At 39.1% G+C, this 27,631-nt stretch overlaps 1 protein-coding gene across 1 annotated transcript; it reads left to right on the plus strand.

Moving 5' to 3' along the window:
- Positions 1-1,152: 1,152 nt before the first annotated feature.
- Positions 1,153-23,201, plus strand: LOC129008596 (olfactory receptor-like protein HbA1; the record flags this gene model as incomplete). The annotated part of the gene is given in 4 exon segments (XM_063672227.1): positions 1,153-1,163; positions 7,156-7,227; positions 7,229-7,532; positions 22,644-23,201. Coding segments are annotated over 4 exon segments (945 nt in total), but the record flags the coding sequence as incomplete, so codon positions are not given.
- Positions 23,202-27,631: the final 4,430 nt, after the last annotated feature.

Consider the following 27,631-nt stretch of genomic DNA (forward strand, 5'->3'; position numbering starts at 1 on the left):
TCGAATACGGCATTAAAATCTACCAACAATAATGTGAAATCTTGTAAGATGCACAAATAGGCTATGATCAAGCTAAATTTGTCTTTAAGTCCAAAGAACTTTGTTCTTCTCCTTAGTCCACATTTATAGATGACTGTGCCCTGAACAGGAGAGAGGTTCCGCACCCATTCTGGGAGTGGTGTCATCAGTATGGAACACTGCATCACAGTGAAGGCATGAGGTGTGAAAGGTAATGAGATGACTATAAATAAGAGCATAATTTGCAGGTGTTTGAGAGCTGCTGTATTTAAGCTAACTTGGGCCCTACACAAAATTTATCTGGAATCTCATTGTTTTCTTTGTAGTAGCCTCTTTACTGTTAAATGTGCATTTGAATTGATGGATTCTATACTTCAGAAACAGCATACGGGATTGGATTGGGACATTGAAAGATCTCCCATTATTATTGTAATGTCCCGATGGAGTGCCACAGTGGTAAAGTAATAATGGAGGCTGTAAATTCAGACATGGCAATATCTTAATCTCAGCACCCTAAGGAAGTAGCAGTGCTAGGACTGCTTCATCATCTTCCACAGAGTTTTGATTTCCTGCTCTATGAAATGAGGAGGACAAAATATTTCTTAACCCAGCTTGGGTGGAAATCAAATATATGGTCATTTGTAAAGAACTTGAGGCAGAGTCTGGTAGGTCATGAATACTTTACAATTGTTGTACAATATTCACTGTAGCTTCAGTCACACCCAGTCTTTAGCACTGCATGGTGGAAAGTGATTTTGTATTTGCCACCATTTCTATAGTCTTGGGTGAGACATCTTGGAGCCTCACTTATTTATAAAGGATGAGGGTGGGGCTCTCTTAGCTTCTTTGAATTTTAGAAATCTAGAACTCTAAATGCATATTTTGAAATTGTTTCTCATCCTTTACCTTCTGGGTTTTACACATTTCTTGCTTCTTGTTTTTATACCAGGCTGATTGTAGCGATTTTCTTTTTTAATTGATGAAATACTTGAAGGAATTGTTTTTGATTTTCATTATTTTTAGTCAGGTTTTGGATTATTTTTAATTACAAACATAATGCATGCACAGTTGCCCTTTGAACAACATGGGTTTGAACTCTGCAGGTCTGGTTTTAAATGGATTTTTTAAAACAAAAATTACACCCAGTGTGCCTGCCTCTCCTGCCTCCTCTTCCATCTACTCCACCTCTTCTGCCTCTGCCACCCCTAAGACAGAAAGACCAAATCTTCCTCTTCCTATTCCCTCTTAGCCTACTCAACATGAAGACAAGAATAAAGACCTTTAAAATGATCCACTTCTATTTAATGAATAATACATACATATTCTCTTAAGATTTTTTAATACTATTTATTTTCTCTAGCTTATGTTATTGCAAGAATACAGTATATAAAACATATGCAAAATATGTGTTAACTGACTGTGTTAGCATCAGTAAGGCTTCCGGTGAACAACAGGCTATCAGTAGTTAAGTTTCTGGGGAGTCAAACGTTATACATGGATTTTCAACTGCTTAGAGGGTTGGTGCTCCTGACTCCTGTGTGGTTTGAGGATCAACTGTATATTTTCTCTTTGTAACAAAATCTTAAAATTGTAAGTAGGGCTAGCTTTGGTTACTCACTCAAATAGGGTTCCCTGCCCCTTTGTTCTCAGAGCTAATGACTGCTCATGTGGTATATATCCTTCCAGACACATTTATATATTCTTTATTTTCCCCCATAGGTTATTGGGGAAGAGGTGGTGTTTGGTTACATGAGTAAGTTCTTTAGTGGTGATTTTTTGAGATTTTGGTGCACTCATCACCCGAGCAGTATACACTGCACCCTATTTGTAGTCTTTTATCCCTCACCCCCTTCCCACCCTTTTCCCCATTAGTCCCCAAAGTCCATTGTGTAATTCTTATGCCTTTGCATCCTCATAGCTTAGCTCCCACGTATGAGTGAGAACATAATGATATTTGGTTTTTCATTCCTGCGTTACTTCACTTAGAATAGTAGTCTCCAATCTCATCTCGGTTGCTGTGAATGCCATTAACTAATTCCTTTTTATGGCTGAGTAGTATTCCATCATATATATATATACATATATGTGTATATATATACGTATATATATGTATATATATACATATATGTGTATATATATACGTATATATATGTATATATATTTTTTTCTTTTATGTGTTTATTTTTTTTTTAGCTCCAACATATGAGTGAGAACACTGATGTTTGACTTTCTGTGCTTGGCTCATTTCACTTAACATGATGTCCTCCAGTTACCTCCATGCTGCTGCAAATGACAGGATTTCATTCCTTTTATGGCCGAATAATATTTTGTAGTGTATACGTACTACATTTTCTTCATTCATCTGCTTATGAACACTTAGGTTGATTCCATCTCTTGGCTATTGTGACTAGTGCTGCAATAAACATGTCAGTGCAGATAGCTCTTTGATATACAAATATATTTTCTTTTGGGTATGTACCCAGCAGTGGAATTGCCGAATCATACAGTAGTTTTATTTGTGTCTTTTTGAGGAACCTCTATACTGTTTTCCATAGTAGCTGTACTAATTTACATTCCTACCAAAAGAGTATGAGGGTTTCCCTTTCTCCAGATCCTCACCAGCACACATTATTGCATGACTTTTTGATAAAAGGCATTTTAACTGGAGTGAGGGGATTTTTTTTATTATACTTTAAGTTTTAGGGTACATGTGCACAATGTGCAGGTTTATTACATATGTATACATGTGCCATGTTGGTGTGCTGCACCCATTAACTTGTCATTTAGCATTAGGTATATCTCCTAATGCTATCCCTCCCCACTCCCCCCACCCCACACCAGGCCCTGGTGTGTGATGTTCCCCTTCCTGGGTCCATGTGTTCTCATTGTTCAATTCCCACCTATGAGTGAGAATATGCGGCGTTTTTGTCCTTGTGATAGTTTGCTGAGAATGATGGTTTCCAGCTTCATCCATGTCCCTACAAAGGACATGAACTCATCCTTTTTTATGGCTGCATAGTATTCCACGGTGTATATGTGCCACATTTTCTTAATTCAGTCTATCATTGTTGGACATTTGTGTTGGTTCCAAGTCTTTGCTTTTGTGAACAGTGCCGCAATAAACATACGTGTGCATGTGTCTTTATAGCAGCATGATTTATAATCCTTTGGGTATATACCCAGTAATGGGATGGCTGGGTCAAATGGTATTTGAGTGAGGGGATATCTTATTGTAGTTTTGGTTTCCATTTCTCTGATGATTGGTGATGTTGAGCAATTTTTTTTCATGTAACTGTTTGCCATTTGTATATCTTCTTTTGAGAGAGATCTATACAGAGCTTTTGCCCATTTTCAAATGTGATTATCCTTATTATTACTTGCTAAAAAGTTGTTTGAGTTCCTTACAGACCATTTATTAGGCCACAAAAAATTCAAAAGTCTCAAAAAATTAAAACAATTGAAATAATATCACATATATGTTTCTGATCCCAATAGAATAAAACTAGAAATCAGTACAAAAGGAACTTCAGGAACTATGCAAATATATGAAAATTAAACAATATGCTTCTGAATTACCATTGGGCCAATGAAGAAGTTAAGAAGAATTTGTTTTTTCAAAAGGAAACAGTTAAAAAGAAAACACTATATACCAAACGTATGCAATAGAAAAAAAAGCAGTACTAAGGGGGAAGTTTATAATAAAAGCCTACATCATAAAAGTAGGAAGACTTTAAGTAAATAATTGATGCAGCTTAAAGAATTGTAAGAGCACTTCGTAGATTCTGGATATTAGCCCTTTGTCAGATGAGTAGATTGCAAAAGTTTTCTCCCATTCTGCAGGTTGCCTGTTCACTCTGATGGTAGCTTCTTTTGCTGTGCAGAAGCTCTTTAGTTTAATTAGATCCCATTTGTCAATTTTGGCTTTTGTTGCCATTGCTTTGGTGTTTTAGACATGAAGTCCTTGCCCATGCCTATGTCCTGAATGGTATTGCCTAGGTTTTCTTCTAGGGTTTTTATGGTTTTAGGTCTAATATGCAAGTCTTTAATCCATCTTGAATTAATTTTTGTATAAGATGTAAGGAAGGGATCCAGTTTCCGCTTTCTACATATGGCTGGCCATTTTTCCCAGCACCATTTGTTAAATAGGGAATGAAAAGACACTTCTCAAAAGAAGACATTTATGCACCCAACAGACACATGAAAAAATGCTCATCATCACTGGCCATCAGAGAAATCAAAACCACAATGAGATATCATCTCACACCAGTTAGAATGGCAATCATTAAAAAGTCAGGGAACAACAGGTGCTGGAGAGGATGTGGAGAAATAGGAACGCTTTTACACTGTTGGTGGGACTGTAAACTAGTTCAACCATTGTGGAAGACAGTGTGGTGATTCCTCAGGGATCTAGAACTAGAAATACCATTTGACCCAGCCATCCCATTACTGGGTATATACCCAAAGGATTATAAATCATCCTGCTATAAAGACACATGCACACGTATGTTTATTGTGGCACTATTCATAATAGCAAAGACTTGGAACCAACCCAAATGTCCAACAATGATAGACTGGATTAAGAAAATGTGGCACATATACACCGTGGAATACCATGCAGCCATAAAAAAGGATGAGTTCATGTCCTTTGTAGGGACATGGATGAAGCTGGAAACCATCATTCTCAGCAAACTGTCTCAAGGACAAAAAACCAAACACCGCATGTTCTCACTCATAGGTGGGAATTGAACAATGAGAACACTTGAACACAGGAAGGGGAACATCACACACCGGGGCCTGTTGTGGGGTGGGGGCAGTGGGGAGGGATAGTATTAGGAGATATATCTAGTTTAAATGACAAGTTAATGGGTGCAGCACACCAGCATGGCACATGTATACATATGTAACAAACCTGCACATTGTGCACATGTACCCTAGAACTTAAAGTATAATAAAAAATATATATATACAAAATAAATTTAGCTAATTAAAAAAATTAAATGACATTTACATACTATTTAAGAAGACCATTCTTACAAGAAAATCGTAATGCTGTCTTTATTATATCTTGTCACATATTTATAGTTAGGATTATTTAATTTAGGTAGTGTAAGGTAGAGTTTTAATATTTGTTATTTTTTCAATTGCATTCAAATATTATAATACCTTTTATGTTTAATTCATCATTATTTTCCCAATTTGAAATAAACATTTACATTAAATTGGCATATGTTCATGAATCTGGTTTGGGTCTTCTACTCATATTTCTGTATAGTCTGGGAACAACACCTTGTTGTTATAATTATGGTAGCTTTATAATCTGTGCAGATACTTGGCACAACACATCCCTTTTCTTTGTTTTCTTTTTCAAAATTGTGTTGGCTATTGTTGAACATGTTTCTTCTTTATACATTTTTAAATCAAATTGTTTTATTAAAATTTGTTTAGATTTTGGTTGGAGCTACTTTAAATTTGTAAAATAATTTGGTGAGTATCTTAACCCAAATAGCCTAAGAAAACCAGGAGCAAGCCTTTTTCTCACCAAATCACCTTTATTGATCCATCACAATGAGGGAGACCACACAGCTTATAAACTACGGATGTCTCATTAAATGAAGGAAAGATAGTTATTACAGGATCATTGAGAAGGGCTGAGTTTAGGTAAAATTTATACCAAGCGAATTTTTGATATACACCAAGCAAAGTGGGGTTGTCTATAAAGCAGTCAACATCAGTTTCAAATTACAAAGCAGACACAGGGTCCTTCTTCCTTAGGAATTACAAAGTTAAGATAAATGTGGAATATTGCATCTTGAAGCCCCTTGTTTGATGTTCTGTATCTGTGTTGGAAATTAGACTCCTTTGCTATGTCAAGGTGACTTAGATCTTCTAGAAGAGAGTAAGCTGTTTTATCTACTAATATAATTTAAAAGAAAATTAGATGGCCTACTATTTTAGAATAGGAAGTCATTCTTGAGTAATAAAATAGTAATTATTCAAAGAAAAGGGTTGTTGGGACACTTTACACCTGCAGAATATTCCATGGAGAAATCTTGTTTCCTGTTGACTCTACAGTTGGATTTATTTAAGTCTGTTAGTCCAGTGTGAAGAATGGCCAGGCAGATTTTTACTCTCCCAATAGGAGCTAATTTATTTTTTCCCAAGAGAAAGAGACTCTTTATGACCAAGTTATTTGATCCAGAAGAGATCAAAAAACAAAAATATTATTTTTTTCTGGCTTATTTTGTCATTTTTTCTTTTATTTCAGTGAAGTTCCATTATTTGTATTTTTCTTCATAGAAATCTTGAAAATTCTTTGTTAGGCTTATTAATGGTTATTTTTTTTAATCAATTCCAGTTGATTAATATGATTTTTGCTGAGATAATTTACATTTGATTAGTTTTGATTTTCCATATTGATTTTCTATTCTACTACCTTGTTAAACTTTTATTATTTTTTTCTAAAAATTTATCTTAACAGTTGATTCTCCTAGGTTTTCTATGTGGGTGATTATTTTGCCTGCTAATAGTGACAGTTATTTCTTTCTACTTTTACTACAGTACCTATATTTCACCTTTTTTTTTTTTTAGAATTTTACAATCTTTAATATAAATGTTAAATACATATGTTATGGACATCTTTAAATAGTGTCTGATTATAATGTGAATGTTTCTAATGTCTTAACACTACACACATTTTTTTTCTGGAAGATTCTTTGTATTAAATTAAATAGTTACTTTTATTTCCAGTTTTGGAAAGTTCTTCTTGAGAGCTGCATTTTATCAAATTCTTGTTCAAATTCGATTGAAATAATAATAATGCTTTTTCCTATAATCTGTAAGGGTAGTGATTAATTTGTATACGTTTATAATGTTTTAACCATTTCTTAGTTAAATCCCAATTTTCTCTTTAAAACACTTAAACCATACTACTTTTTAGAACTGTAATATATCTAATGTCCTAGCATTTTATTTGGGCTTTTTAAAAAATATTGATGTTTCTAAGTTAGTTCCACCTATATTTCTTTTCCTGTGCAATATGTTATGATTTTAAAAAATCAAAGTTGAATGCATGATCAGTTCTCTATTTTTCTCACTATAGAGACTAAAACCAACCAATGGCTGATGGAAATATACAAGGATCATAGAATTCGTTTTTGAAGGCTTAAGGTATCATCTTTAGCTGCAAGTCTTCCTTTTCTTACCATTTCTACCTTTTTTACCTCATTACTATGACAGAAAACTTGGGCATGATTGTTCACATCTGGCTTGATTCCCGCTTTCACGCACCTATGTACTTTGTCCTCAGCTACCTGTCCTTTGTGGACATCTGCTTCTCATCCATTGTGGGCCACAAGTTGCTCACTGAATTCTTTGCTGAAAGGAAAGCCATCTCTTTCTTGGGCTGTCCCTTGCAGCAGTGGTTCTTTGGGTTCTTCGTAGTCATTGAGTGTCTTCTCTTGGCTTCCATGGCCTATGACAATTATGTGGCCATCTGTAACTCATTGTTGTACTCAGTGGCCATGTAATAGAGACTGTGCATCCAGCTGGTGGTTGCACCTTATGCCGCTGATTTCTTCAACACCATAACTCACACAACGGCTGCTTTTCCACTTCCCTTTTGTCACTCCAACATTATCAATCATTTCTTCTGTGACATGTCTCCCCTTCTTTCTCTCGTATGTGCTGACGCCCGGATCAATAAATAGTTAGTTTTCATTGTGGCTGGAGCTGTACTAGTTGTCAGTAGCCTGACCATTATAATCTCCTATTTTTACATCCTTACTGACATTCTGAGGATCTGTTCTGCTGATGGGAGGAACAAAACTTTTTCCACTTGCTCTTCCCACTTAACAGCTATTTCCATCTTTTATGGGTCTCTCTTCTTTAGCTAGGTTCGACCAGGTGCAACTTTTTACCTGGAACTCAATAAAATAGTGTCGGTGTTCTATACAACATCCCCATGTTGACACCTCTCATCTACAGCTTGATAAATAAAGAAGTATCCTAGCCACTAGACCACCAGGGAAGTGGGGAAATGATTCCCTATTTAATAAATGGTGCTGGGAAAACTAGCTAGCCATATGTAGAAAGCTGAAACTGGATCCCTTCCTTACACCTTATACAAAAATTAATTCAAGGTGGACTAAAGACTTACATGTTAGACCTAAAAGAAACCCTAGAAGAAAACCTAGGCAATACTATTCAGGACATAGGCATGGGCAAGGACTTCATGTCTAAAACACCAAAAGCAATTGCAACAAAAGCCAAAATTGACAAATGGGATCTAATTAAACTAAAGAGCTTCTGCACAGCAAAAGAAACTGCCATCAGAGTGAACGGGCAACCTACAGAATGGGAGAAAATTTTTGCAATGTGCTTGTCTGACAAAGGGCTAATATCCAGAATCTACAATGAACTCCAACAAATTTACAAGAAAAAAACAAACAACCCCATCAAAAAGTGGGCGAAGGATATGAACAGACACTTCTCAAAAGAAGACATTTATGCAGCCAAAAAACACATGAAAAAATGCTCATCATCACTGGCCATCAGAGAAATGCAAATCAAAACCACAATGAGATATCATCTCACACCAGTTAGAATGGAGATCATTCAAAAGTCAGGAAACTACAGGTGCTGGAGAGGATGTGGAGAAATAGGAACACTTTTACACTGTTGGTGGCACTGTAAACTAGTTCAACCACTGTGGAAGTCAGTGTGGCAATTCCTCAGGGATCCAGAACTAGAAATATCATTTGACCCAGCCATCCCATTACTGGGTATATACCCAAAGGATTATAAGTCATGCTGTTATAAAGACACATGCACACGTATGTTTATTGCGGCACTATTCACAATAGCCAAGACTTGGAACCAACCCAAATGTTCAACAATGATAGACTGGATCAAGAAAATGTGGCACATATACACTATGGAATACTATGCAGCCATAAAAAATGATGAGTTCATGTCCTTTGTAGGAACATGGATGAAGCTGGAAACCATCATTCTCAGCGACTATTGCAAGGACAAAAAATCAAACACCGCGTGTTCTCACTCATAGGTGGGAACTGAACAATGAGAACACATGGACACAGGAAAGGGAACATAACATACCGGGGCCTGTTGTGGGGTGGGGGGAGTGGGGAGGGATAGCATTAGGAGATATACCTAATGCAAATAAATGACGAGGTAATGGGTACAGCACACCAACATGGCACATGTATACATATGTAACAAACCTGCACGTTGTGCACATGTACCCTAGAACTTAAGGTATAATAATAAAAAAAAGAAATAAAAGCTCCCATGGGAAGGATGATCACCAAAAAGAAATTTTTTTAAAAGAAAATTAAAATTTTAATTCTCATCAAGAGCAAAAAATAGATTAAAGGGAAAGCTTCCAGACATGGTTAGACTTCCTGGTCATCATCCCAAGATACTAAGCCATTTGCAAAATTTAGGGGATGGCATATTTCTATGCTTCCATCTGGCTTTTATTTTACTACTTACTTTTGGAAAAACCTCCATTTTATCATCTTTCTATGAATGATAAAAATTCTTAGTTACCTACAGAGTTAGAACAATTACATGTCTTCCCAAAATCTTCATTACTAGGAATATGATAAAGTCTAATGAATGTTAGAACCATCTCCCTCTCCCTCTCCCTTCTTCGGTCTCCCTCTCCTTCTTTTTTCGGTCTCCCGCTGTTATCGAAGCTGGACTGTACTGCCATGATCTCAGCTCGCTGCAACCTCCCTGCCTCGGGCTCCTGTGACTCTCCTGCCTCGGCCTGCCGAGTGCCTGGGATTGCAGGCACGCGCCACCACGTCTGAATGGTTTTTGTATTTTTGGTGGAGACGGGGTTTCACCGTGTTGACTGGGCTGGTCTCCAGCTCCTGGCCTCGAGTGATCTGCCTGCCTCGGCCTCCCGAGGTGCTGGGATTGCAGACGGAGTCTCGCTAACTCATTGCTCCATGCTGCTCAGGCTGGAGTGCAGTGGTGTGATCTCGGCTCGCTGCAACCTCCACCTACCAGCCTCCTGCCTTGGCCTCTTAAAGTGCTAAGATTACAGCCTCTGCCCCGCCGCCACCCCGTCTAGGAAGTGAGGAGCATCTCTGCCTGGCCGCCCATCGTCTGGGATGTGAGGAGCCCCTCTGCCCGGCCGCCCTATCTGGGAAGTGAGGAGCGCCTCTGCCCGGCCGCCCATTGTCTGGGATGTGAGGAGCGCCTCTGCCCGGCTGCCACCCCGTCTGGGAGGAAGTGAGGAGCGCCTCTGCCCGGCTGCCCCGTCTGGGAGATGAGGAGCACCTCTGCCCGGCCGCCCCCTCTGGGAGGTGAGGAGCGCCTCTGCCTGGCCGCCACCCCGTCTGGGAGGAAGTGAGGAGCGCCTCTGCCCGGCTGCCCCATCTGGGAAGTGAGGAGCGCCTCTGCCTGGCCGCCACCCCGTCTGGGAAGTGAGGAGCGCCTCTGCCCGGCTGCCACCCCATATGGGAAGTGAGGAGCGCCTCTGCCCAGCCGCCCCTTCTGGGAGGTGAGGAGTGCCTCTGCCCAGCCGCCCCGTCTGGGAGGTGAGGAGTGCCTCTGCCCGGCCGCCCCGTCTGGGAGGTGAGGAGCGCCTCTGCCTGGCCGCCACCCCGTCTGGGAGGAAGTGAGGAGCACCTCTGCCCAGCTGCCCCATCTGGGAAATGAGGAGCGCCTCTACCCGGCTGCCACCCACTATGGGAAATGAGGAGCGCCTCTGCCCGGCCGCCCACTCTGGGAAGTGAGGAGCGCCTCTGCCTGGCCGCCCACTCTGGGAGGTGAGGAGCGCCTCTGCCTGGCCACTCGGTCTGGGAAGGGAGGAGAGCCTCTGCCCGGCCACCCCGTCTGGGAGGTGAGGAGCGCCTCTGCCCGGCCGCCACCCCGTCTGGGAGGAAGTGAGGAGCACCTCTGCCCGGCCGCCCCGTCTGGGAAGTGAGGAGCGCCTCTGCCCGGCCGCCACCCCGTCTGGGAGGAAGTGAGGAGCGCCTCTGCCCGGCTGCCACCCAGTATGGGAAGTGAGGAGCGCCTCTGCCCGGCCGCCCCGTCTGGGAGGTGAGGAGTGCCTCTGCCTGGCCACCCTGTCTGGGAAGTGAGGAGCGCCTCTGCCCGGCCACCCCGTCTGGGAAGTGAGGAGCATCTCTGCCTGGCCGTCACCCCGTCTGGGAGGAAGTGAGGAGCGCCTCTGCCCGGCTGCCCCGTCTGGGAGGTGAGGAGTGCCTTTGCCCGGCTGCCACCCTGTCTGGGAGGAAGTGAGGAGCACCTATGCCCGGCTGCCCCATCTGGGAGATGAGGAGCACCTCTGCCCGGCCACCCCATCTGGGAGGTGAGGAGCGCCTCTGCCTGGCCGCCACCCCGTCTGGGAGGAAGTGAGGAGCGCCTCTGCCCGGCTGCCCCATCTGGGAAGTGAGGAGCGCCTCTGCCCGGCCGCCACCCCATATGGGAAGTGAGGAGCGCCTCTGCCCGGCCACTCCGTCTGGGAGGTGAGGAGCGCCTCTGCCCGGCCGCCCCGTCTGGGAGGTGAGGAGTGCCTCTGCCCGGCCGTCACCCCGTCTGGGAGGAAGTGAGGAGCACCTCTGCCCGGCTGCCCCGTCTGGGAGATGAGGAGCACCTCTGCCCGGCCGCCCTGTCTGGGAGGTGAGGAGTGCCTCTGCCCGGCCGCCAACCCGTCTGGGAGGAAGTGAGGAGCACCTCTGCCCGGCCGCCCCCTCTGGGAAGTGAGGAGCGCCTCTGCCTGGCCGCCACCCCGTCTGGGAGGAAGTGAGGAGCGCCTCTGCCTGGCTGCCCAATCTGGGAAGGGAGGAGCACCTCTGCCCAGCCGCCACACCGTCTGGGAAGTGAGGAGCGCCTCTGCCCGGCCGCCCAGTCTGGGAATTGAGGAGCGCCTCTGCCCGGCCGCCCTGTCTGGGAGGTGAGGAGCGCCTCTGCCTGGCCGCCACCCGGTCTGGGAGGAAGTGAGGAGCGTCTCTGCCCGGCCGCCCCGTCTGGGAAGTGAGGAGCGCCTCTGCCCGGCCGCCCGGTCTGGGAAGTGAGGAGCGCCTCTGCCCGGCCGCCCCCTCTGGGAAGTGAGGAGCGCCTCTGCTCGGCCGCCCTGTCTGGGAAGTGAGGAGCGCCTCTGCCCGGCCGCCCCGTCTGGGAGGTGAGGAGCGCCTCTGCCCGGCTGCCACCCGGTCTGGGAGGAAGTGAGGAGCGCCTCTGCCTGGGCGGCCCATCTGGGAAGTGAGGAGCGCCTCTGCCCGGGCGGCCCCGTCTGGGAAGCGAGGAGCGCCTCTGCCCGGGCGGCCCCGTCTGGGAAGCGAGGAGCGCCTCTGCCCGGCCGCCCTGTCTGGGAGGTGAGGAGCGCCTCTGCCCGGCTGCCCTGTCTGGGAGGTGTACCCAACAGCTCCGAAGAGACAGCGACCATCGGGAGCGGGCCATGAGGACGATGGCGGTTTTGTTGAAAGGAAGGGGGGGGGGAAGTGTGGGGAAAGGAAGGAGAGATCAGATTGTTGCTGTGTCTGTGTAGAAAGGGGTGGGCATAGGAGACTCCATTTTGTTCTGACTAGGAGAAATTCTTCTGCCTTGAGATGCTGTTGATCTATGGCCTTTCCCCCAGCCCCATGCTCTCTGAAACATATGCTGTGTCAACTCAGGGTTAAATGGATTAAGGGCGGTGCAAGATGTGCTTTGTTAAACAGATGCTTGAAGGCAGCATGCTCTTTAAGAGTCATCACCACTCCCTAATCTCAAGTACCCAGGGGCACAAACACTGCAGAAGGCCGCAGGGTCCTCTGCCTAGGAAAACGAGAGACCTTTGTTCATGTGTTTATCTCCTGACCTTCTCTCCACTATTATCCTATGACCCTCCCATATCCCCCTCTCCGAGAAACACCCAAGAATGATCAATAAATACTTCATAAATTAAAAAAAAAAAAAAAAAAAAAAAAAGAGTCATCACCACTCCCTAATTTCAAGTACCCAGGGGCACAAACACTGCAGAAGGCCACAGGGACCTCTGCCTAGGAAAACCAGAGACCTTTGTTCATGTGTTTATTTCCTGACCTTCTCTCCACTATTATCCTATGACCCTGCCATATCCCCCTCTCCGAGAAACACCCAAGAATGATCAACAAATACTTCATAAATTAAAAAATAATAATAATAAAAAAAAAGAAAACAGAAATAAAACTTTAATGTACAAAAGGTCAAAAAAAATAAAATAAAATAAAATAAATAAATAAATAAATAAATAAATAAATAAATAAAAAAAAAAAGAACCATCTAGTGACTGTTATTACTAGCACACTAGTTATATTTAATACTGTAAATGTCCAGACCAGGAGTGATTTATTGGGGGAAAAAACATGTGTTCCCCACTCCTATCTACAAAATTGAAAATATAAAAGTTTACTTTGCTTAAAAATAATTTTTTAAATAAAAGGAATTCTTCTTATATTCCTTTGAATTTATTTTATGCCTATTTTCTTTATTTTTATATTCTAAAAACAAAATAAATCATCATTATCACAGAAAATATAAAATTTAAATAAGCAAAAGAGGAGCAACAATAAAAATAAAAACCCTAGAATCTTACTATTTCAAACAGAGACAAATCCTGGTAATAATTTTCAGATGACTCTCTGTGTATTTGACTTTTAAGTCATTTCAGCTATTTATTTGTTGATATTTAGTTTTTTTCTTAGTTCTTTTAGGTAAAAATAAATGGGAATAGCTTATTATAGAAACTAGAAATAAAATGCAAGAAAGTGAATGAGTAAAACAGAAACATTTTTAAAATTCAGAGGCACTGGGTATGGAAAAGTTAGAGGTAAATTAAAATACAGAAAATTTACAGCCTATTTTCATGTTACTTTTTTGTTGTTTCAAAATTGAAAAAGAAATATAATATATAAAATTTTAAAATAGTTTTAGCATCTTTTTGTTTCTTTGAAATTAAGGAAGAGTTTCTAATCAGGAAAGTGGATGCAGAGCTGATCCCGTGCATCTAAAATAACTCTTCATACAGAACCCCAATTTCAGAATGAATCAGGTGCTATCAGGTCTTCTCCAGGTGTTTACAAACTTCCCTGGAACACATTGGGATGATATGTGTGGACACTCTATTTTCCCCAAGGATCTCAATATTTCATGGGTGTCTCATTGAAGGAGAGATCAATAGACATGTTAAGATGGAAAGGGGTGTTGTCTGGACTCAGAACAATGGGTCAGTAACTGCAATCCCCTTGAATTGCACTTGAGCAATTCCAATGCCAAAAATAATGGGGTTGAAGGCAAATCTAATGATGTTGACAGAAAACAGACTGTCTGTAGCCTGAGTGTGATGAGAATCTTTGCACCCACTTAGAGATTTCAGAAATCACTTTTTCCAACCAGTTTTTACCGTATTTTAAAAGTAGTGAACAAAATTTTTCTTGAAATGAGAAAATGGTTCCACTTAGTAAGATTATTATATAATTTAATGTATTAATTGAATCAAAACGCCTTTGGTCTAATAAGAATATAAAATATATGTGCCTAAATTAAAAAATATTTTCTCTTGTTGCCTAGGAAAAGCAATAAATACATACTTTTAGAGACCTAAAATTATTAGAGAATGTATGGAAAGCAGAACACAAAGAAAGTAAAACTCACATGTAATTTCACTACTCACATATGAAAACAATGGTAATATACATCAAAATATATTTTTTTCTACTATTTAAAATTTATATGTTTGTACCATATATATAGGATTCTGAAATATAAAAATGCAGATAGTCTATTTTATAAGACAGTGGGATCTAGAAAAACACACGTTCTTGTCATGTAATTTTGTTTGTATAAATAATCTATGCTAAATCCATTGTTTATATTCTTCCAGCATTTTATTATATGTAGGTATATATATTTTTACAAGATTTTTACAAGATTTTATATTAAATGTTATTTTTAGCTTGCTTTTAACTAAATAAATCCTAAATATTTTACAATAAATTATGTGCTGTTAGATATTCTTCACAACAGGATTTTTAGTTGTCAAAATTAAGTTAAAAAATATGTATATGGTGACTCCTGATTAGCAGGCGTTATTCCAAGTCTTGAGGATATATAGCAGTAAATGAGACAGGAAAAGTTCTTTTCTCCTTTGGAGGGAGAGAAGCATGTGATTAACAGCGAACCAGCTAGGGATTAGTATTACTACAAATAAAGAAGAGCTAGGGATCAGCACTACTACAAAAAAGGAAGAGCTAGGAATCATTACCCTACAAAAAAAGAAGGATCAAATATATCTCATGATGGAGACAGGATCATACAGTTTATTTATAGTGGGGTTGGGATTCTAACTCAGGTCCTCAGACAGCAAAACTTGTGCTTTTAGCTAACATACAAAAGCCATCATGATAGGAAGTTCATCTAAAAGGGGAAAAATGGCTAAGAAGAAAAGAAGCCAAATAAATTACATTTACCTCTGTAGCAAATACTACTAAAGAGGAATTCCATCTTTCATTCTCCTCTTGTTTAATGGAAGCCACATTTTTAGCTGGGCACATTGCAACCAAGATAGAACATTACATTTTCCAATCTCCTTTGTACGTGACTGTTGCCACATGACAAAGTACTGAAATGTAAAAAGAAAATGTGTGAGGTTCTTCTGGGAAGTCTCCTTAGATGTTTCAGGTTAGCATTCTTCCTGTCACCTGTCTCCTTTTTGTGACCTAAATGTAGATTCAGTGGCAGTCATTTTGTACCATGGGGAAGCATTCGGGCTCCTGTCACTGTATAGCAGCCATATCTGCCCTACATTGGCTATTTACTTACTTGTTTTATAAGAAAGAAAAATAAAGTTCAAACCACTTGTTTAAGTTACTGCTATTTTAAATTTCCTATCACATGTAGGCAAACATAATCTGAACTGATAAAATCCCTTTTTTGGGGGTGAGTAGGGAAAGAACATCCACATAACACCTTTGGTCGACTATTGGTTTGGCTTTTAAGCTTTAGCGCATTAAAGGAAAATAAAATTGGGACAATATAGTTGGGAGAAGTTTTCTACTCATTTCTTTTCTGTCACTATTTGATACCATTCAAAAGAAACAAAAACTGTCTTTGATTGACTCAATTTTTTTTTACTTACCTGGTAGCTGTGTCCAGAGTACTGGTATCCTCCAACTGACTTATTCTCCTGGATCAGGGGTCTACCTCTGTGGTTTTGAAGATTCAGGGTCTCGTGGTTGACAGCCACACCAGGTGTGGGAGGGACAAATTATCTTAGAACCACTAGAAGAGTGGTTCTTTTGCCAAAAGAAGGGAAAAGGGACATCTGATTGGGAAGACAAACATATTTAAAATGGAACTTTGAGGAAAGAAAGAAAAAGATTTAAAAATGTTTTGAAGAAAGAGAGAGGAAAAGATTATTTTTAATATTAGATTCAGTGATGTGTGTGCATGGTGTATGTGAGAGAGAGAAAGAGAGAGGGGGATGTGATGGTCAGTTGTAGGTGTCAAGTTGGTTGGATTAAGGGATGCCTAGATAGCTGGTAAATAATTATTTCTGGGTGTATCTGAGAGGGTGTTTCCAGAAGAGATTGGCATGTGAGTAGGTAGACTGAGGTGGGAAAATCGTCCCTCACTCAATGGGGGCAGGCACCATCCAATCGTCTTGGGGCTGTGGATGAAACAAAAAGACAGAAGAAAGGCAAATTCTATTTTTTTCTCTCTCTCCTAGTGTTGGGACACTCTTCTTTTCCTGTTCTTGGACATCAGAACTCCAGGCTCTCCAGCATTTGGACTCCAGGATTTGCACCAGTGGTCCCAGGTTCTCAGTCCTCAAGCCTCAGACTTAAAGTTACATCATCAGCTTCCTTGTTTTTGAGGCCTTTTGGCTTGGACTGAGCCATGCTACTGGCATCCTAAGGTCTCTAGCTTGCAGATTATCTGTCTGGGACTTAACCTTCATAATCATGAACCAGTTCCCCTAATAAATTCCCTCTTATGCATCTATATCTCAATCTGTGTCTACATCTATCTATCTCTGATAGGTTCTGTCTCTCTGGAGAATCTAATATCTATATTATATTCATAAATTTAAATATGAATGGCATAACTATATTAAGGTGACATAAGTGAGGCTACATACTGCGAAATTCAAAATAAAATGAGTATCCAAAATTACACATAATTTATGGAAATTTTTTTGTATTCTTAGCTATAAAATGGGGATAACATTATCTAGGGCATTGTATTACTATCAAAATTAAATAAAATATTGCAGGTGAGTATTCAGAAGTATTGGATGATGTTTCTATTATTGTTATTGCTGATATTCTTTTTATTATCATTGATATTCATATAGTCATCTTTACGGATGTTGGAAAGGCATGGGACATCATCTGCTCCTGATTAAAACCAATTTTATTTACCTAGAAATAGAGGAATTCTTCCTAATCATATGTCCCGAGGAGCTACTACTTGTGTATCATGAGAGCGTTCTACAGTGTCTGGTGCAGAGTAGTTATTCAATAAAAGTTTGTTAAATCCAACGGAGCATGACAGGCTTTCGTTTCCTTCAGATCCATGTGGAAAGAAATGCAAGGAAGGATTAACTATTAATGTTGATTCATCTTTCTCCAATTTCTCTGTTAGCAAAGATTTTCTCAAAATGACCTTACATCCTGAGTTTTCAAAACCTAATTTTAAATACTAGTTCAATTTCCCAACCCATTAAATTTTGCTTTTATAATGTTTGCTTTCGGTACTCATGAAATATACATTTTCATATTCCTTATGAAACACCCTTTTCCCCTTCCTTTTAGTAATCTTAGGTAAGAAATTGTGAAGAAAAAGAAATAACTAATTCAATTGAGTTACTCCAGTGACAACTTTCTATAGAACTTTTTTCCTGAGAAATTATCAGATTTGTATAAGGATTATATTTTTCAAAACTAAATTTTAATTAAAAAGTTACTCTAAGTTTATATAAAATATTTCACTAAGAAATATATTGTATATCTTTAACTCTTAAGTCAACTCTTGTTAACATGCCCTCAGCAAATACAGAATACGTTTAAGGGTAAACAACATTCCCAGCGAAATAACACGGTCGTGGTTTCTTCTTAAGTTGTTAAGCATTGCCACTAGATGGCAGCATCAACTTATCAATTAACAAAATTGTCTCGTTTCCTTTATTAATTGAAAACATTACTAAGATGTTAGGCTTGGAATTTTGGAGGGCCGTGAAGTCCAAAGTTTGTCTGTTAAGGTCTATGCACATTTATTCCACAGGAAAGGACCGGAGCTTTCATTAGATCCTCCAAGTTAATGGCACATCAATCTTTAAAAATCGCTGATATACTTTCACATTCGTATCTTTTGATTTGTGAAACTAAAATATAAAGGGAGAAAATAATTTTCCTATGACATGTAACAGAATTATGGCATATCTTTTCTAGAAACACATAGTTAAGAGCTTTTGACTCAATCATTGAATATTCTTAATAGCTCCTTTCATCATCATAGCGATCATAAAAAAGGCATATCATTAGCTGAAAATACTTCCTAGTCTGTCATTTGCTACTTTTCAAATAAATAAAAGTGAGTAAAATATGTATATTTTAAAAATTACTGCTTCTACCTTTTAACATCGACCACAGATTAGAATGTTTAGAATGATTTGTATTTTACTCTAATTATTCAGGAATTTAAAAATATCTAAAAAGTAACTTACTTCCTCTTCATGGGGTAATGCTTACATATTAATAATAATGGTAATTGTAAAATGCTAATGTTAATTGGGGTATTGGAACACTCTTTAAAAGAAAATAATGTTATAAAACTTTTTAGCAACAGGTGATGTAAGCCCTTTAAAAATTATTTTATTAAAAAAAAACTTTGTCAAGTGGAAATTATTCTCATTCAAGAGATAAGATATCCTGAGGTTCATAATAGTGGAGTGACTTTCCTGAAGCTACATGGGAGGAAATGGCAGACACAGATGTCAAATTAAATTCTACTTGGTTCCCAAGCTCTTCTTTCTCTTTATTGAAATGTTCACAGCTTTCCTTGGCTAGGGGAGGGAGTTCCCCAACCCCTTTCGCTTCCCAGGTGAGGCGACACCCCACCCTGTTTCTGATCGCCCTCCCCGGGCTGCACCCACTGTCTAACCAGTCCCAATGAGATGAGCCGGATACCTCAGTTGGAAATGCAGAAATCACCTGCCTTCTGCATTGGTCTCACTGGGAGCTGCAGACCACAGCTTTTCCTATTCGTCCATCTTGCCTGGGAATCTAGTGCTTCTTAATTGTCAGCTTGTATTTAATATTGGGGCAATTTAAGGCTGTTTAGAAAGAATGGGTATCTGAGTGAAGATTGTACATTTTAGGTTTCACGGTAGAGTGACTCACTGCCACTTCATTGAGGAACTCTCAAAGTCAGCATCCTAGTTCCTCTTTACAGTTTCATTGAGATCTGTAATCAAATAAGGGCAAATTTTTAAAAACCAGAGCCTTCATGTAATGAAAGGTATGTCTTTCTTTAATCTCAGTATTTTCAAAATGGACTCTTGAGATGAAGCGTTTTCAGTAAGTTCAGATTTACGTATTGTTTCCATAACATTTTCAAAATATCTGATATCTGTTGGAATATTCTAGGTTATTCTGTAATGACCAACCATCTTCCAATTTCTGAGCCTTTAACTAATTAAGAAATACATTTATTTTTTCCTCGAAGTACATTCTTATATCATGTTGGTGTATTCTGTGCACAAAGACCTCGGGTAGTTGAACGCTCCATCATCTGGAACTTTCCTCCTCAGTTTGGGAGGAAAGAGAATATAGGGGCTCTTCTTTGCATCTTCCCAAGAGTAACACATGCCTCTTCTGTTCAAATTGCAATGATCAAAGGAAGTTTTACAGCTATGCCTACTTCCAATGGAGTGAGGAAAAGCAATAATTTGTGATGCTGAGATATCAAGGGGATAGGCATATCACATATTCATTTAGCACTATGAATGATATATCTTCATTAGTTTGTTTGGGACATATTTGCAGCTCAAGTCTTCATCTTCAGAGAGTGTAACTAGAGCTATTAACTCTTCTCTGTTATCAATGTCTATAGATTCCTCAACCACTGTAAGGAAGCAATTTTGATATAATAATCTTTTGAATTAGAGTTATCTCTATCTTAACAGGTATATTGTCAATTTGTCTGTTCGTATTATTGTCTGCTTGTTTTATCTTATTGATTCTCAAATATAATGTTGATGGTAAAATATAAAATCTGCTATTGTATAAAGCATTTTTGCTTTAGCTATTGATTGCATGAATTTGAAACACAGTTTTCAGAATCAATCTGATACTACCATAAAAAACTAATAACATAACTGTTTTTTCTGATTTTACCCTCATTTTCAACTAAAAATGTGCAAATCTTTGATGGCATAAGGTGAATATTCTGTGATAAGGCCTGGCATAGTTTGTACCTTTCCTTCTTTTGCCAACTGTTTCTTGCCCAATGATATGGTTTGGCTGTGTCCCCACCCAAATGTCATATTGAATTGTAGCTCCCATAATTCCCATATGTTGTGGGAGAGACTCAGTGGGAGTAATTGGATCATGGGGGCAAATTCTCCCATACGGTTCTCATGGTAGTGAATAAGTCTCACAAGATCTGATGGTTTTATATGGCATTTTCCTTTTCACTTGTCTGTCATTTGCTCTTTTGCCTGCTGCCATGTAGCCTTTTGTCTTCTGCCATGATTGTGAGGCCTCCTTAGCCGTGTGGAACTGTGAGTCCATTAAACCTCTTTTTCTTTATAAATCACCCAGTCTCGGGTATGTCTTTATCAGCAGTGTGAAAACCAACTGATACACCCAGAAAATCATTTAGGTAAAGGAAGAAAATACTTTTTAAAAGCACAGACACATACATTGAAAATAAAGCCAATCATCTGCCTTTTCTTTGACATATTGGTTTGTTTTGTAAGTTTAACATCTTAACTTTAGTCATGAGTAATTATCCCATTATGGCTAGAAAAGCGCTATCTAGAAATTGTCTTTGTGGCTATAGAAAATACATTTTTACAAAAACTTAGAAATATAGATTCTAAAGATTATTCAGCACAGATGTACATAAAGAAATTTAAAATAATTGTGTGATAAGCAACATAGGAAGAATTAAAATATTAATATTGATTCTTATTTAAATCAGTAAATACAATTTCAAAACAATTAGAAAATACAAATACCCTCATGGAATAAACATTTACCTGTTCTTCAAATAAAAGAGCTTTAACCAACCATTAGAGAGAGGGTAAATAGAGTCAGATAGAATTCTGGTAAGATCTCAGATGTATTTGTTTCCATGAAGAAGAGGCAAAATATTATAGGCAAAATCATAGTAAAGTAATAATGAAGAGGATTTATGAACTTTAAGGAAACTACAATGCAGCTGTAGAAATAAAAGCTACATGGAGGCTTTAAAAGGAATCGACACTTGGAGGATCAAATTTTTGTTTGAGAGTATTTTTTTGTTTTTTTTTTTTGTTGTTGTTTTTTGTTTTTTTTGAGATGGAGTCTCCTTCTGCCACCCAGGCTGGAGTGCACTGGCACAATCTCGGCTCACTGCAACCTCTGCTTCCCGGGTTCAAGCAATTCTCCTACCTCAGCTTCCTGGGTAGCTGGGATTGCAGGTGTGCACCACCATGCCTAACTAAATTTTTTTTTGTATTTTTAGTAGAGATGGGGTTTCTTGAAAAGTTCTTACAAAGTGCAGAGAGGAAAGAAAACATAATTAAAAGGATGAAAAGACACATACCGATATCAAAAACATAGAATAGAGATTCACCCAACAGATAATATGTGTATTTTTAGGATAAGTCAGAATAATCAGGGCAGAAAAGATGATCAAGGCTACAGAAAGTTCCCTGGGCTAATAAAGTGTCACATATTTAGGTCTGGGAGTGGTGGCTCATGCCTGCAATCCTAGCACTTTGAGAGGCCAAGGCAGGTGGATCACTTGACGTCAGGAATTCGAGACCAGCTTGGCCAACATGGTGAAACCCCGTCTCTACTAAAAATGCAAAAATTAGCTGGGTGTGGTAGTGCGCCTGTAATACCAGCTACTTGAGAGGCTGAGGCATGAGAATCCCTTGAACCCAGGAGATGGAGTTTGCAGTGAGCCGAGATTGTGCCACTGCTCTCCAGCTTGGGAGATAGAGTGAATGAGACTTCGTCTCAAAAAAAAAGAAAAAAAAGAAAGTCACATATTTAGATTTAAATTTTTTACTATGTCTGGACAAAAATCAAGAAAAAGAAGCTCACACCTAGACAAGTCCTAGAAGAAAGAGATGGTTTTATTGTAAGGTTAATAAAATAATTATTTATGTATGAAGAAAATAAAACCTGCTACCCTCAAAGGGGGAAAAGTCAAATAATTATCAGTATACTTAACAATATTAAACATAGTAAAAATTAATATCATTAGTAATAATGACTGTTAATACTATTTTAGACATAAAAAAATTAAGAGGTGATACCTAAAGGGTTTTCAGGGGAGAGGTAAATTTGTTTTGCATGCATATAGTCAACAGACTCATCAAAAATTTAGCTCTCATAAAAAATGCATTAAAGAACATGTTATACTCAGTTGCTATGTCCCAGAGGCTCTGCATCCAGCTAGTGGTGGGTCCCTATGTCATTGGACTCATGAACACCATGACTCACACAACAAATGCATTGCATCTCCCTTTTTGTGGACCTAATGTCATCAATCATTTCTTCTGTGATATGTCCCCCTTACTTTCCCTTGTATGTGCTGATACAAGGCTCAATAAGTTGGCAGTTCTCATCATGGCTGGAGCTGTGGGAGTCTTCAGTGGTCTGACTATCCTGATCTCCTACATTTACATCCTCATGGCCATCCTGAGGATCCGCTCTGCTGATGGGAGGTACAAAACCTTTTCTACTTGCTCTTCTCACCTGACAGCTGTTTTCATCCTGTATGGTACCCTTTTCTTTATTTATGTATGTCCTAGTGCAAGTTTCTGCCTGGATCTCAATAAAGTGGTGTCTGTGTTTTACACAGCAGTGATTCCTATGTTGAACCCACTTATCTACAGCTTGAGAAACAAGGAAGTCAAAGATGCCATCCACAGGACTTTCACTCAGAGGAAGTTTTGCAAGGCCTAAATTCTTATCTAGAAGGAAATTAGGGAGAAAAATTTAAAAGAACAGAGTAATTGTGTGGCTTCCTAAGATTCCAAAACACTTGCAAGTGTTTGGGGGCTGTTTAGCATCCCTTTATCCATTCAACCATCCAATTATTCATTTATTTAGTCAATCCATGTGGCTTTATTTGGCCCTATATGTAATCTTTTCCCTATAACATACCAATATTACAGTTCAAACTCGTGGTCCATTTAATTTTACTTCCCTCAGACATCTCATGGTCCAATTATTTTCAAAAAAGCTTTACTTTATTATTTATTTTTTGTTATTTTTAAATCACCCTGCTAATGTATTTTTTTGATGACTCTCTGGTATTAGAATATAAAAATTCAGTGCTGTAAGTTTTGTATGCATGTCTAACTCCTGTCAATAGGAATTTGTAAAAAAAAAGATGTGGGATTTTGTGGTTGGCCTCATGAATGGAATGAAACTCTTGGCTGTATGCACCAGGTTTTTTAGGGTGGCTTTGACACAAAGAACTATGCATATCTCTGGGAATGAAGACAGATCTCTTTTGAACTGTATGACAAATAAGGCGGGCCACTGGGCCCATGTATGGCAATAAAGAGACCTGCATGCATCTCTAATGAATTTCATACCTGAAAGAGCTTCTGATAAAATCGGTTCTGTATTTTCTCATGATTCAATTTTCTGATAGATGTTTAGAGGATGTCTTGAAATTTGATAGTTTGTGGTTTTGTCGTGCATATGATAATGTCTTCTATAACCTGGTAATGGCCCAGCCAAGAATGTATGGAGAAATGTTATAGTAGACAGTAAGCCCTTTATAGATCTGCTGGCTCTAGTGAGATCAGCAGATTTCCAGCATCATAAAGGACCACATCCATGCAGCTCAATTTGACTGGCATGACTCCTGGACATGATGAGTACTGAGCATCCTTGTGGTCTGTAGTCCAGTGATGCGTCACCACAGCATGAGGAGAGTGGGCACCCATGCCAGGGGCTCCATCCATGTCCTCTTAGAGTCTTAGGAAGGTTACCCAATTCTATCTTGTCTCTCCCAACCTAGCTTTACCTCTTGATTTTGTAATGAAGAGACAAAAAAGAGAGAGCTTCACTGAGGAATAAATCAGCTTCCTAGATGACATTAAAATCATAGCCAAATTGTTACAGAAATATCCTAAGGTTTTTAAGGAAGTCTTAGCCCCACGTATTCACCTAAAATGAATCCGGCAAGGATAATTAAAAAGTTTTCACTGAAGGTCATATTCTACTGGCTAGGTAAATAAATAAAGTTTCTATATTTTAGAGTACATTATACATACAAAGTATTATGAGCTATTTTTATTGATTATTTCAGAGTGCACAATTTCTGAAAACAGACAATTGCTTAATGAATGCCCACACAATTATAACATGTTTAGCTGGAAGGGCCTTAGACATCAATTTATTCTAGCTAGATTATTGGCTAGTTACGGAGGCTTGGGAAAAATCTTTTTTATTATCTTGTGGTTTATAAAAATCCAAAATGTGGCTTGCCATAAAATGTACTTATGGTAGTTCTATTTGGACTCCTGGAACCTTGGGTGAAAATAAATTTCCTAGGTAACATAAAGTTTCTACCCCAGATAGTAGAATATTTGTTGGATATGGTAGAGAAGAAGTGTGATATAATAAAAATAATTACAGGATTTAAAATTGGACGACTTCATATATTAATTTATTTTAATGAATAATTATCAAGCTGCTTCTGTGTGCCAAGCACTGACTCTGATGCTACATATGATAGTGAAAAATATGAATATCACTCCTGCATCCATGGAATTTACAGGATAGTGGATCTAAGATACATTTCTGGTAATTACACTTCTGATGTGTCAGTCAAGTCCAGGATGAGATAAATGGAAGTAATGACAATATCCACCACATCATAGGGCTTCTATGAAGATTAAATTAGGTAATAGATGTGGAATTACTACATAAACTATAAACATATTTTGCTGCTTCCTCATGAAACTTATTCAATGAAACAGAAAACTTTTGGAACTAGATTGTTTCCCTAAGTCTGCCAGATTCTCCAATATTTGTTCCATTGCAAGATTTTAACATGTAATAATGGAAGGTGAGATGGAGGCAGCATAGGTGCGGAAAGAGCTTGGGTTTTGAGACAGTCTAGGTCTAACTGAATTCTAATCCTCATTTTATCACTTGAAGTTTTGTGGTTTTAGGCCTGTCTTTTAATTCTGCCTATAACCTTGGGATAATACCAAATTGGCTGAGTTTTTTGAAGGAGCTGAAGTACAAAGGAGCTGAAGCAGAAGCTTTATTATTTTTTGTAATTGGCCCTTTAAAATGCTATTATTTTCTTAAAACTTCCTTCCATTTACTGACATTGCAGATAGCTAGCTCTAATAGTTTTTTCTTTCACTCAGAAGTAAGAAACAAGTGATTTTCTTTTAAGTATTAAAAAAAAAGTTGAGTCCACTGTAACGTCAAGCTGTACACCCTATCACAATTAATCACCCTCACTACCCCATCTCAGGCTCCGGAGCCTTTAGTAGAGAAAGGAGGCAAATCAGATTCCCCATTTAATGCTGTTCCTCCTTTCTGACTCTGTAGTTGCTGTGTGGCTAGCCCAGGATCAAATGCCAGGATTGAAAGAAGAGGCAAAAGAGAGCAAAAAAAGATGACTGGAGTAGTAGGAATCTGGAGTTAGCACATTCTAACAATGTATGCATGATTGCTAGTTCTTTCTCTTGGGAGATGCTTTCATAGCTTCCTCGGAACCAGAGTCCCTGCTTCCTCTGTGACTCCTGAGGGCTTGACCTCTTAATTCAGCCCTTTAGTTTTTTGTGAGGCCAATATCTTCTCAGGCTGGACATTAACGGTTCCTCCAGCAGTTTCTTAGCCTTTGGCATTAACTTCTATACCATGATCATCTCATCCCCCAGGAGACTGCCTTGAAAGTGTTCCTTTTTAAGATGATACAGAATCTTCCTGCTTCAATGAGACCCATATCTGGCTAATGGGGACACAGATGCCTCCTGTTCCCTCCATACTCTGGAAGAGTAGGCTCTTCCACCAAATGTGGACCTTTGTAGGCTCTGTCACTTGGTTTAGGTAGAGGTAAAAGAATGGCCATTGACAATTCTCTCCAAGGAAATTCTCCCCCAGTTCTCTTCACTTCCTCTTCCCAAATTCTTTTCCTCTAGGCTTAGAGAGTTCAGAGGTGAATGATCAAATCTACTAATGGTGGAGGAACCAGTATGGGATGCTCCCATCCCCTTAGCAAGCAGATGTCCATATACTAGCTTTAGAATTCAGTGACTTCAGACACCCAGCAGTTTGCCCTTGATTTGGGGACCTGTGCTGAAACTCAGAGACAACATTTATTATCCTGTTATAATTTAAATCAGATAATAAATATTAGGTATCTAGTTTTTTGCCTAGATATAATAAATGCTCAATAATAATTTTATCATTGCCACATTGATTGTTTTTGACACGTGACAATCTCTAAATGTTGCTGCATGTAAAATAATTTGATTTGTGTTATTAGCAGACACTTCATCACCAACACTTATAAAGATACCTTTATAACTTCTTAGTTTACTTTGAGATTTCCCATAACAGAGAAAAGAAAATGTACATAAATATGGAATTCTGTTTTATATTCCTATAGTAATGAGTTGAAAAATAAAGACCTTTATTTTTCTTTCCACAAATAAGAAAACTGTTAGAAATACTGTTTTGCAATCAGATGAGATGGGACACATTCAGGGACTATGGAAAACAGTGTAGAAATTCCTAAAGAACTAAAAGTAGATTTGCTATTTTAGTAATATCCAGCAATCCCACTACTAGGTATCTACCCAGAGGAAAATAAGTCATCACACGAAAAACATACATGTTTGTAGCAGCACAATTTGCAATTGCAAAAATATGGACCCAGAATGCCCATCAATCAATGAGTGGATAAAGAAAATGTGGTATCTATATACCATGAAATACTACTCAGTCATAAAAAGGAATGAAATAATGGCATTCGCAACAACCTGGATAGAATTGGAGGCTATTATTCTAAGTGAAGTAATTCAGGAATAGAAAACCAAACATCGTATGTTCTCACTCATAAGTGGGAGCAAAGCAGTGAGGACATAAAGGCATAAGAATGATACAATGGACTTTGGGGACTCTGGGGAAAGAGTGGGAAGGGGCGAGGGATAAAAGACTACACATTGGGTACAGTGTACTCTGCTTGGGTGATGGGTGCACCCACCAAAATTTCAGAAATCACCACTAAAGAACTTATTCATGTGACCAACACCATCTGTTCCCCCAAAAATCTATAGAAACAAAAGATAAATTAAAAAACTTGTTTAAGTTAATTTACTCAACAACTCTTTGTCGGAATGTAACTCATATTTGTA

Source organism: Pongo pygmaeus, chromosome 9, assembly GCF_028885625.2.
Source record: "Pongo pygmaeus isolate AG05252 chromosome 9, NHGRI_mPonPyg2-v2.0_pri, whole genome shotgun sequence".
Taxonomy (NCBI): Eukaryota; Metazoa; Chordata; class Mammalia; order Primates; family Hominidae; genus Pongo; species Pongo pygmaeus.